A 12,250-nucleotide genomic window follows, 5' to 3' on the forward strand; every position below is an offset into this window, starting at 1 on the left:
TATCACATGCAAGCAAATCGGTGACCGGAGTAGCCGGAAAACACCACAGAACCGCCGTAGCAGTCTTTGCTTCTCGCAGTCGATTCTCCGTTTCTGTTCAGTGCATGGATGATCCAAGGGCAAGGGGTTGCTGGCGACGGTGAGACGAAGACGATGGTGTCCGCGCGCAGCAGTGGAGTGGTCAGAGGAGCGATTTCCGGTCGGGTTTCCTACCAGGTCGTGCTTCATCTCTGGTCAGAAAGCACCGAGCTCTCTCTCTCTCTCTAATTTTCCTGTCTCTTCCCACAGTTTAAAGTGAATAGATGTGTCCCATTAATGAATGACGGCTAGGATCAATCGGTGGGAAAAAGTATATGGCTAGGATCGCGCCACCTGTTTCTCTTTCTTAAATTAATTTCCCAAAATTTCAAAAGTTCGGACAACCACGAAAAATAGCCCGGTGATCCAAATAATTATCCGAAAATTTTCACGAACTTGTGGTGACGTGCATATATTGGGTTGTAATGGCAAGAAAAAAATGAACAGTAAAAATCGATGAACAGTGAAAAGTGAACAGTCTTGACTAGTGAAAAAAAAACGGGTGGAAACTCATGTCCAGTGGTAGTGAACAGTAACTTGACTGGTCGACACCTCGACTTTTCAACCTTGATATTTTTTTACTACGGGTGAACTTGCTCTAATAGCCTTACCTTTTTTTTTTTGAAAGGGCCCGGGATAGCCTTGGATTTTTACTGTAAAGAGACGCTTTCAATTAACGGTCGTCTTCTGTTCTGCGCTTGTACTTCTGACCTCCTGAGCCACAGTGGTGGTCACTACTTGACCCACTTACTCAAGAGAATTCGAGGACTCTTCAAATAAATAGAGATGATGTTGTTCAAAACCCCTGTTAATTGCTTTCTGACCAGCTCCGAACCCTCACAAGTATGCATTTACTTTTCAACAAACCTGTCTCCACAACATAAATCCGGAATATATATATATTTTTTGAACTAAATGCGATCATGGTTTTACTTGTTCATGTTTGATTTAGTTTAAAAAAATACTATTGAACTTCTTTACAGTCTAAAATATGAAAAAGATTTCTCAGATAACATTTCAAATATTAAAGTTTCAATCAAATTAGATTAGACCTTCATTCAAGATTCTTGTTTTAGTCTATGTTGCATATTAATTTCCTCATCAACAAAATTCTAAGATTATTATACAAAAGAACCTTAAGGAATAAGTTTATTATAATCTTGCCTTATCTTTTGTTTATACCTTCTCAAAAAAATAAAAAATAAAATAATTCTTCTGTTATCTTCATTTTTTTTTTTTGAAAGAAAAGTTCATTGACTTAGCGATTGAAATCGCTTAAGAGGGCATCCCAATGGGGAGCATACAAAGGCCAAAAATGCCTTGGTCTGAACACTAAGTAGAACAAACTAGAACATGTACTACATCGATCAATTGTTCTTGTACAATAAGTATGAATTCTGAAACTTTTCTAGAAGCACTAGCAAATTCTAAAGGTAAATCTTCATTATCCACAAGATAATTACCAACAACAGAACCATTGTCATGATCTTGAGAATTGTAGACCCAGCAGTCAGAATTTGCTATTTGGGGATGCAAAAAATCGGCAGACCAGTCAACTCCAGACTCGTCCCCGCTTTCACCACGCTGCTCGCCAAGGCACACAATTGTGGTACTCATAGTGTGATTACACCGAGGCTCTTCAGAGAATATAGAGATCATCACTCTACGAAAAATTAAGAACAGCACACCCAAACAAGTAACACCTGTGACATTGAAAAGAATATCTAGCAAACCTCCTGGATTCCAAATCCAAATCCCTGTAGATATCTGGGAGAAGCCACCTTCTGATCTGGACACCCATATGTAAGCACCTGATCTGGGCACCCAAGCGATGCAGACCACCAAACCTAGCTAGATATGCACCTCCGCCGCCAGTAGCATCCATAGCGCCACTATCCACCTCAGCCAGTCCATCTGAGTTCCGCCCCATTCGACCCGAAGACCACCCTTCAGCAGCCCTCTTTGTGGCCGTCCTCACCAGCCAAAAGGAAGCCAAAGGTGATCTGCCATGGCAGATCTGTACCCATCAGGAGACCAACAAAAAGGAGAGGTCAACATACGCGATCGTGTTGGGAGATCACGAAAGGGAGGAGCGCGACCGAGATCGTGAGCCAAGTGCTCGACACCGGTGACGGCGTCGCTAGGGTTTGCGAGAGCAAGAGCAAGAGACGGCATCCCTTTTAGCTTTTTCTTCTGTTATCTTCATGTCTGATATTTGTTTCAAAAATAAAAAATAAAAAGAAATATTAATTAAGGAGGATTGAAAAAATCATACTGTGTGGCTGCTGGGATTCGGAAGTCTTACCACAGCGTTTTATGTTAAATTCAACATAACTAATGATGTATTTAGTGAATTCCTTTAAAGGCCACATAACAATTACTTCAAGGCAAGTAATAATTTTTTTTTCTTAGGGTATATTAAGTATAGAAATAAAGATTGAGGTTTTTGATTGAAATAATTAAATCTTTTAAGACATGCCACATTTTTTTTTATAATATATAGATTGACATTTTAGAGGAGTTTTAAATACACACTCCTATTTTCTTAATACACACCCTACACTCAATACACCACCTATTTAATTTTTCATTATAATATTAGACTAGATACACAACTCAAATGACCTAAAATACCCTTAATCTCTAAACCCATGAAATATCATATTATTTGACTATATTAGATTATTATTTAATATGATTATTATATATTAGTATATTGAGATTTCATAATTTTCTTTTACATATTTTCTTCTATTTTTTGATGAAGTGCGGAGAAGAAAGATGTATTGCAACGTATAGGGTTTAGAAAAAGAGACATAGAAATGCGCGATTCATTTTTTTTTTTCTTCTAATACATAGATGTCTATTTTGGTAATTTAACCTACTTATAAAATTTAATTTGATATATAAAATAGTAGGGATGTGTATTAAGTAGTTAGGGGTGTGTATTTAGTAGTTATGGGTGTGTATTTAAAATTTCTCGACATTTTAAGATCAACAAATTAAATAAATAGAAAAGAAAACGTCAAATATACTGTTTTATAAATAGAAAGAAAAGGTCTGCAAAGCAAAATGATATAAAATGAAATCTCATCGTGCATGCAAAAATGCAAAATATACTAGATATAAACACAGATACAAACATATGGCATATTTAGGGTGCAGTATTGGACCTCTAGCGATGTAGATATTTATATAGGATCTTTGCGTATGCATCTTGTTTTGCTTGCTAGCTACCTTGACTCACCCTACAAACTACGATGGTCGAAATTTTCGTTGAAAGCTGCTAGTAGTTGACCAGTTATTACTTATAATTATTGCATTTGCACTTTTGTACACACACACACATATATAATTTTTTTTTTTTTTTTGTGAGTATAGATCTCGCCAAGAAAATGAGGATCTTGATTATAAATTTATAAAGATTTGGATCAACTTCATTAATTATCAATTAACTTTAATTGTAATGTCTAAATTATTTAGTCATGATATCAATGCGAGTTATCTCACGTGTGTCTACCTTGTAGCCACACGAACTTTATTAAGTGATATAATGTTATTTATGTCTATGATTTGTTTGAAAACTTGCCCCACGTGCGAATACGTTTTAAAAATATAGATCTCACGTGAGATAAATTTTGATCAACCCCCACCGAAGATTATAGATATTTTCCACGTGCATGTGGTGTGTCTCATCAACTTGTATCATTCATCAATATGCATCACAACCAGATCAGACTTTGCCATAACTTTGCTATAACTTTGCAGTCCATATGTCGTTTTCTCTACATTATTGTTTTTCCGTAATTAATTAGTTTCTCCAATTTATTCTCATTTATAGCTGTTGGCCACTCACCAGCAACCATGTCAGCTGCTGTTCCTCTCTGATGAAAGTACTTGATTATTTTTCAGATCATTATTGAACATTGCATGCTTGACGATCGGATGACATCATCGCTATGAATGTTGGGCAATAATAGCCGACCATCTTTTTCCTATTTTATTTGTATTCTGTATGCTAGCTACTTGGCTCCTCATGATTTTATTACGTATATAATTACCTAATAATTATTTTCTTAATTCTATACATTTAGTTAATTTTTGTATTTATTTATATATTTTTATTATGTTTTCTTTATTATGTTAGAAAATGATGAAGAAGTTTTGAAATGCCTTAAATATTCAACTTTTGCACGTTTTCCTACTCTGACAAGGAGAATTCGAGTTAAGTAAAGAAAGAGGAGCGGCAGTCTGATCAAATGAACTTCAAATGAGTTGAAATTTTATAAACACATTATAGACATCCTAATGATCATTTCGTATGAAGAGTGTAAGATCTAGTTCTGAGTGGAGGAACTACAAAGCAAGTTTCTGCACTACACACACACACACACACATATATATATATATATATATATATATATATATATATAGACAAGACACACACACACCAGACTAGGTACGATATTAGATATGCATAGGACGTTATTTATGTTGTGTTCTTTAAACCATCTTTGATTGGATGGAGCTTAAGAAGGTGACCACTGGGCAAATACTTAATTGATCCATGGACTGCTCGGAAATGTTTAATATGCGCGCATCTTAAAGATGATCGATATCATCGTTAGCTAGCTCGAACATAAAGCTTCAGCAGATTGAGCATAAAGCCATGAATTAAGCTGGCCACGACCAACTCGTTAGTAGTGATGATATAGTATATGATTTTAAACATATGGAATGGTGCATCCATATATATCATGCAAAGGCTTCTAATTTCTGGATTGATGAGTTGTCTAGCTCGATCGACTCTGTCTTCTTTCATCTTCTTTAATAAATCTGAGTTTCTTCTGTGGAGCTGCCGTCACTCTCCTCCTCAAATTCGAGAATCCGGCCGGGGAGAGTAATTTCAACTTAAATGTTAAAATCTTGGATCTATTCTGGCCCCGTGAAATAAGCAATAACGTAGAGAGCAGTCAGAGCACATGTTAGCTGCGTTCGTTGCACCCCTTGTCCAATGTAGTTCATTGCTTCTCACATTCATTTTGATTCTGATCCGGGTAATAAATTAGCAGGTCAGGTCCTTCCAGTTTGATTAGATTGAGGGAACCTGTCCTTGTGTGTTCTTCTCATTTTTAAATCAGTGTTCATTAAGGACCTTCCCAAAGGTTACCCTCACCCATCTTGGCCATCTAGTAAGTTTGACTTTGAAGTTTGATGGATGGAAAATAATTTGTAGCCTCAATGAAGTCTATGATTTGTGGCCTTAAATTTAAGTGTTATGTCATGTCAACTATACACATCACATATTTGTCAAATCATGTCTTGGCCTTAAAAATATAATCTTATCATTTTAATTTTCTAAAAAATAATTTATTTTGTTTTTTTTGTTTTTTCATTTTTTCTTTTCATTACACTCATGTTTAGATTTAAATAACAATGTTTTTCTCTAATTAAGAATAGAAAAATTTCATGTAATTCAATCAATGGATTTGCACATACATTCAATCACAATAGATTTGCATAACACATGTATATGAATTCAACTTTTCTTGGGTTCTTGTAAATTTTGAAAATATAATGTGAAAAATACATATTCATATGATTATATATATATTATTTTGTTCATTTTTTCTCTTTATGTAGCTAGGGTTTAAATGTTATATTTGAGTTTATTATGAGGAAAATGATGGAAAATGTTACTTTAGAATTTAGAGAGCGAAATGATAAAAAAGTCACCTAGTTCCCACTTGATAAAAAGGTCAATTGTGAATTGTTATTAATATTAATTTAGTCCTTATGATTAATCAGGTGATGTTAAAAAAAGTCAATTTTTATTTTTTTTAATTCCGATTCTGCCCCTAAGGTAATAAACTATTATAACCTTCAATATCAAAATATGTGAGCTCAAATTTTCTCTCTCTCTTGATTCGATTTGATCGGAGATCTCTTTCCGAGTTTCTTTCTTCATTGCCTTCTCTTTGCGAGTTTCTTTCTTCTCTGCCGGCAGCTTCCAATTTCGATTTGTGCCTCTGCGACGATCTGAAATCTCACTTTTGAGTGGTTTTGGACCCGCAGCTCTATTCTCTTTTTCTCGATCTCTGGTTTTATCGCTCTTCGTATTGATCACGTTACTGTCTTCTTCTTCTTTGTCGACTCAGTCCTTAGTTACAGTCTCTCTCTTTCTTCCTCTCTTTGGTTTTCTCTGATTTGATCGGTTAGCCTTCTCTCTGTGAATTTGTTGCTATGGATTTTGCAGTGTATTGTTGTTGTTTGTGTTAACTTAGTTGTTGATGATGTTTTGTGCTATTGCGGTACTGTATGTGTTCTATACTTTGATTCTTTTGTCAGTGACATGGCCAGTTACATTTTTAATACTGCTGTTTTATTCAGGAATTATCATTGATTTTGTGAGTATGATGTTGTTCTTCTGTTCAGGCATTAACAGTGACTTTGGTAGTGATCTGTTTGTGTTATTCTGTTGATTCCTTAGTAGTGACATGGCCAATTACATTATATTGTTCTTTTGTTCAGGAATTATCAGTGACTTTGCTAGTAACACGTTTAATACTGTTCTTATGTTCATGCATTAACAATTACTTTGGCAGTTACTTGTTTGTGTTGATTCTGTTGATTTCTTTAGTAGTGACATGGCTAGTGATTTGTTTTATTTTTGTGCAGTTGTTATGGATACTAGCTATGTTGTCAAGTTTATTTACTCTGGTGAAGCAGTGACAGTTCCATTATTGTAGAATTGGTCGTTTCTTGTAGGGCTGGGATCAGTTCTGTTTTTAGATTTTTTTGCTAGAACTGAAACCGAAACCAACAATATGTTTCCGGTTCAGTTTTGTTACTTTTTTTTGCCGGAACCGATTTGGAACCTGAACCGTTTAGTTCGGTTCGGTTACGAGTTCTAACCGATTCCTGTACACATAGCAAAACAGCACCAAAGATGCAAAGCTATCCAGTTTCCTGAAATGCCACAATGCATTCTACCATTCTTGATTCTTTCAAGTTCCAACAGCAATCTACAAATCAACAATCCAACATGACATTATGTCATTATCAAAAGTCAAAACACATCAAGATGGCAAAGCACAGCAAACTGCACAGTTTAAATGCAAATAATAAATCTAAAAACACGCAAACTGATAAATCTAGAACACAAATCCATGCAACAGATTTGGAGAAATCTCATACCAGTAGTTAAGAAGAAGAAGAAGAAGAAGAAGAAGAAGAAGAAGAGATCGGTTCAAATTGATGAAATATGCCTCTAGTAGTTTGGTACAACCTCTATAAGACTGAAAATATGAAATAATAGCTACGAAGAGAAGTGAATAAGAATTAAGAAGGAAGAGGAGGATTGAAAGCTTACATTGAGCGATGGCCCAAATCAAAGACGGTTCATCAACCAAATCCCAAGCGGAGCTGCATCAACCAAATCGCAGATGCGATGTTTCTGGGTTCGTCTCGCACTATTGCTCGTTTGGGTTCGTCTTGCTCGTCTGGGTTCGTCGCGCTTGTCTGGGTTCATCGCGCTCATTTGGGTTCGTCTCGCTCGTCTGGATCTGACCAGCTGAGAGAGTCAGAGTCGGATCTGATCTAGGATGGAGACTGAGAGAGTAAGAGTTTGAGGGAAGAGATAAATTTTTAGGGTTTTGATCGAATGGATAGGAGATTATGAGATAAGATGGAAGGTTCTGATCGCATACAAGTAGTGCCTAATCACATGAGAAAGGGTCTATTTTACAGAAATAAGCTCGGCCTTATTATCCAATTATATACTGACATCTATATTTCAGTTCCAAGGTGGTTTTAAAAACAAGCATCAGAACCGAACTGTGTAAACAACGCCAAGAACCGAACCGAGAAAACTACAAACACATATGTCGTAGAACCGAACCGAACCGAGACTTTCGGTGCGGTTCCTCCGGTTTTACAGTTCCAAATCCCAGCTCTAGTTTCTTGACCTATGCAATTCCATACGCTCTCGTTTTCCTGATTTGATTCAAGGCAAGTTTATGTTGAGGTACATTATTCCTCCAGATTCTACTTCATGCTTCCTAGAGAGTGAAGTTGAAATGAGAATGATTTTTAGGAATTTGGTTCGTTACAATTCTGATTTTGTTGAAGTGTTTGTGACTGATTTGCCTTCGAGTAGTGAAAGGTTGGTGAGTAATACAGTGTGTGAGGATTCTAATACCATACTTGAGGAGAATGATTACTTGGGGTGTTATAAGCCAGAGGCACCGAAGAGTTATATGACAAAAGGTTGGGAGAGTTATATTCATTCTGAAGGCCAAAAGTTTGAGGGTGGGGTTGTTGAGTTTAGGGATAAGCTGCATAAGTATGCCATAGAAATTGGCTTTTCATATGAGTTTGTTAGAAATGACAAGGTTCGTGTTATTGCTCAGTGTTCTAAGAAACATTCTCAGGGCTGCAATTAACTTGTAAAGGCTCATTTATGCAAGGCGCGCGGCTAATGGTTTCTTTATGATTAAAAGGTTGGTTAATGTTCACACATGTCATGGTGTGATTCGTTTGTAGAAGAGTAAGATGATGGGATCCAAGGTTGTCAAGTCTATTGTTCTTGATAAGATTCGTGCCAATCCAAACAAAAAGGCAATTGATATAGCTGATGAGATCAAGAGTGATTATGGTTTGGATGTTGCTTATTGTACAGTTTGGTATGGTACGGAGTTGGCAAAAACAGCCTTACATGGTGATGAAGCTAATTCTTATGCTCAATTACTTTGGTTTAGTGAGTGTGTTATGAAGTCAAACCCCGACTCTAGGATAGTGATTGAGTTTCATCGAGAAACACATAGGTTTCAGCGTATGTTTGTGACCTATGGTGCATGGATGAAGGGTTTTCAATCTTATAGACCTATTCATTTCATTGATGCTACATTCATTACCAACAAGTACAAGGGGCAGATCATTGCTGCATCGGCTAGTGACGCCAATCAAGGTTGAATCCCTTTCATTAGTTCTAGTTTTGAATTTTTCTTATTTCTCTATTTCCTGCCATGTTCTGTTTTTTGTAATGTAAGTGACATGGTCAATTTCATAGCTACTGACACGGTCAAGTAATGACATGTCCCTGGCTATGTCACTGTCAAGTAATGTGCAGTTATGTCAGCGACATGGTCAGTGGCATGATATTGTTTTTCTGTTCAGGTTTGTATCAAGTTGCTTATGCTATTGTGGATTCTGAAAATGAGAGTAATTGGAGATTTTTTCTTGAGATTTTGGTTGAAGAGTTGGCAAAACACCCTATGAGGAGGGTGACGTTCATTTGTGATTGTCATGTTGGGCTTGTTAGTGCTTTCCGTAGAGTGTTTCCTAATAATCCACATGGGTTTTGTTTTAGACACCTGATATCTAACCTTTCTGACAAATTTCCAGCTGGTTCTTATCTTAAGGATCAGATTCCTTACTTGTTTATGTGTTGTGCTTATTCTCGTACACCGGAGATATATGAGTTCAACATGGAAATCTTGAGGAGTGAAGGCGATGACATAGTTGCTCAATTTCTGGAGGATCTCCCCAAGGAGAACTAGTGTATGGCTTACTTTAATGGCGAAAGATTTGGTGAAATGACAAATAACCTGGCTGAGTCTTTCAATAATTGGGTGTTACCTTTGAAGAGTCTTCCTATTCTTGATATTAATGATGGGATTAGAGTGAAGTCCATGGCGTCAATTGTTGCTCAGAAGGAGGATGGGCAGGAATGGTTCTCTGAGTTGTGCCTAGTGATTGAAAAGAAGCTGAAGGAGAATTTGGAAGTAGGAAGACATTGGAGAGTGAGCGGGTCTGATACCTATGTGTATGAAGTTCACTGCCAGAAGTACAATAGCATGGTAAATTTGGAAACTAGCTTTTGTTCATGTGGAGAATGGCAGCTGTACGGCTTCCTATGTTCCCATGCCCTTGTAGCAAGGTTCTAAAAAACGCTAGGCGCTAGTCGGGTGGTAACCTGAGGCCTAGAGCTTAGGGGCCTAGGCTGGGACTAGGCGGATTTGTTTTTTTTTTTTTTTTTTAATTTTATCTATATTTTTATTACATATAATTATATAAATAAATATGTAACCAGCCACTTTACTCGTCCTCACATTATCTCATTGGTAACTAACTAACTATCACTTCTAATTAAATAATAAATATTAATTTTACTAAGAACCTATGCAACCACCTTTGTTTTAGCAACGTGCTGATCTGATATTCTTGGTTACCTCAATTAGTTTATCATTAGTCTTATGAGTCTTAACCACTCAAGGTCTAGTCTTATCTTTCTCAAAAAAAAAAAAAAAAAGGGTCTAGTCTTATCTTTAAAGTCTATATGCGGTGGTAAGCAGAGAATTGTCACGAATCCACTTTCTTCACAATTGTTTATTTGGTTCCTTCATCTTCGCTCCCCTTCTTCACTGAATAGCACTTTGCCGGAGAAACCAGAAAAGCATAAACCAGAGAGAGGTGACGAATTTCAACCCCATGAGGGATCTGAAGAGGCCGATCCTCACCGTATCGACATGGGTTGGGCGTCAACTGACAGAGAAGAGTCAAGGACTGCCGCCTTGCTGCTGCAACGACGATCTAGAAGATTGAAAATTTGAGAAAGCCAAGCGCCTAGCCCTCAACGCCTAGCGCCTAGGACCGCCCAACCTCCGCCTGAGACCGCCTAGGCGGCCGCCTGAGACCCCAGCACCCAAACCATTCGCCTAGGCCAAAATCGGATAGGGAAACCCGTGCCTAGCGCCTAGACGCCGCCTAGGCCGATTTTTAGAACCATGCCTTGTAGTGATCCAACAATATGGTACTTCTCTCTATTCGTATGTCAATGAGCTGTACAAGGTGGAGAAATACCGAGAAACTTATTCTTTCCCAATTAATCCTCTTCCCTCTATTTCAAAGCCAATGCGTGATTTTGGTAGAGATGTGGTGATATTGCAGTCGTCTTTGACTAGAAGACCACCTGGAAGGCCAAGAAAGAAGAGGTTCAGAAAAAGGAGCGATAAAACCAGGGTGATCAAGTGTGGTAGGTGTGGAAAATGTGATAGTCATAATAGAAAGAGTTGTACAGCTCCGATATAGGTTAAAGTCTGCCTGCATGGCTTTAATAGTGACATGGCAAGTGACATACACAGTGACATAGCAAGTAACTCCAATACAGTTTCAAATTTTTTTTGGTTATTCATTTGTTTCAATAAATGATGAGAGGTGCTTATTCATTGGATTTTTTTTTTGACTATGAGACTGTGTATTTGCTTCCTTCTTTTATAAATCATTCAATATTCTTTGTGTCTGCAAGTTTTTAACAGTTACATGTACAGTGACATAACCATTTTCTTTAGATTTACATTGACTTGTCCATTGAAATTAGTTTTTAGTCATATTGGCAGTGACTTGTTCAATGACTTGTAGTTGGATCGCTACATATTGATTTGGTCATTGGCAGCAGAACACTGCCGTTGCAGTGCAGCAGCATACTGCAAATGTTAATAAAAAAAGAAGAAGAAGTATCCGCAAAAAAATTGGTTGGTTAATGGGCAGCGGCACGCTGCAAACTAAAATAGAAATATCATTTTGGCTGTGACTTCTCTAGTGACTTAGAGTTTTTAAGTTTCTTGGCTAGTGACTTGGCCAGTAACTTTACTTGATTTTTACAGTGACTTGGTCAGTTACTTGAGTTTTACAGTAACTTGCATAGTGACTTGGCCAATGACATTCAGTTTTCCTGTTACTTGGCTAGTGACTTAAGCAGTTACATAAGTCTTACAGTAGTGACTTGGCCTCAGAAGATGCATTAAACTTGAATAAAAAGATCCATACAAGTCATGTTTCATTAATTAAAATTATGAATTCTGAACTAAACAACAAATTTTTAAAATTCTAAACTAAACAAACAAATTTCTAAAATTCTTAATTTGCCAAGTTCCAGCTCTGCTTATGTTCGGCAAATTTTTTGAATATTTGAGCTTTGAATTTCAGCATCTGAGCTTTGGTGACTTTGTTTGGCATCTTCTCCTCTTTCGCCATTCTGTCAAGTAATACATTGCAAAAGGTCCGCAATCTAATCTGTTGGCAAATAAAAATTTCATGTTAATGATTTTGACCAACTTAGTAACAGTAAAGTTATCATTTTAAATTTTTGAATATAGACTTACGATCCTTC

General features: G+C 36.8%; 1 protein-coding gene across 1 annotated transcript; it reads left to right on the forward strand.

The window, feature by feature from the left end:
• Nucleotides 1–8,156: 8,156 nt before the first annotated feature.
• LOC112184609 lies at nucleotides 8,157–9,638 on the forward strand. Its single transcript, XM_024322864.1, has 3 exons — nucleotides 8,157–8,471; nucleotides 8,623–9,046; nucleotides 9,256–9,638. The coding sequence occupies exons 1-3, from the start codon at nucleotides 8,157–8,159 to the stop codon at nucleotides 9,636–9,638; spliced, it is 1,122 nt and encodes a 373-aa protein (XP_024178632.1).
• Nucleotides 9,639–12,250: the final 2,612 nt, after the last annotated feature.

This window comes from Rosa chinensis, chromosome 2 (assembly GCF_002994745.2).
Source record: "Rosa chinensis cultivar Old Blush chromosome 2, RchiOBHm-V2, whole genome shotgun sequence".
NCBI lineage: Eukaryota > Viridiplantae > Streptophyta > Magnoliopsida > Rosales > Rosaceae > Rosa > Rosa chinensis.

What these genes read in the sequence shown, in the direction of transcription:
- LOC112184609 (XM_024322864.1), top strand. Translation starts at nt 8,157, where the DNA reads ATGAGAATGATTTTTAGGAATTTGGTTCGTTACAATTCTGATTTTGTT. An exon ending in AGTTTGTTAGAAATGACAAG is followed by an intron (nt 8,472 to 8,622) that starts GTTCGTGTTATT and finishes ATTCGTTTGTAG; the next exon opens with AAGAGTAAGATGATGGGATC. An exon ending in GGCTAGTGACGCCAATCAAG is followed by an intron (nt 9,047 to 9,255) that starts GTTGAATCCCTT and finishes TTTTCTGTTCAG; the next exon opens with GTTTGTATCAAGTTGCTTAT.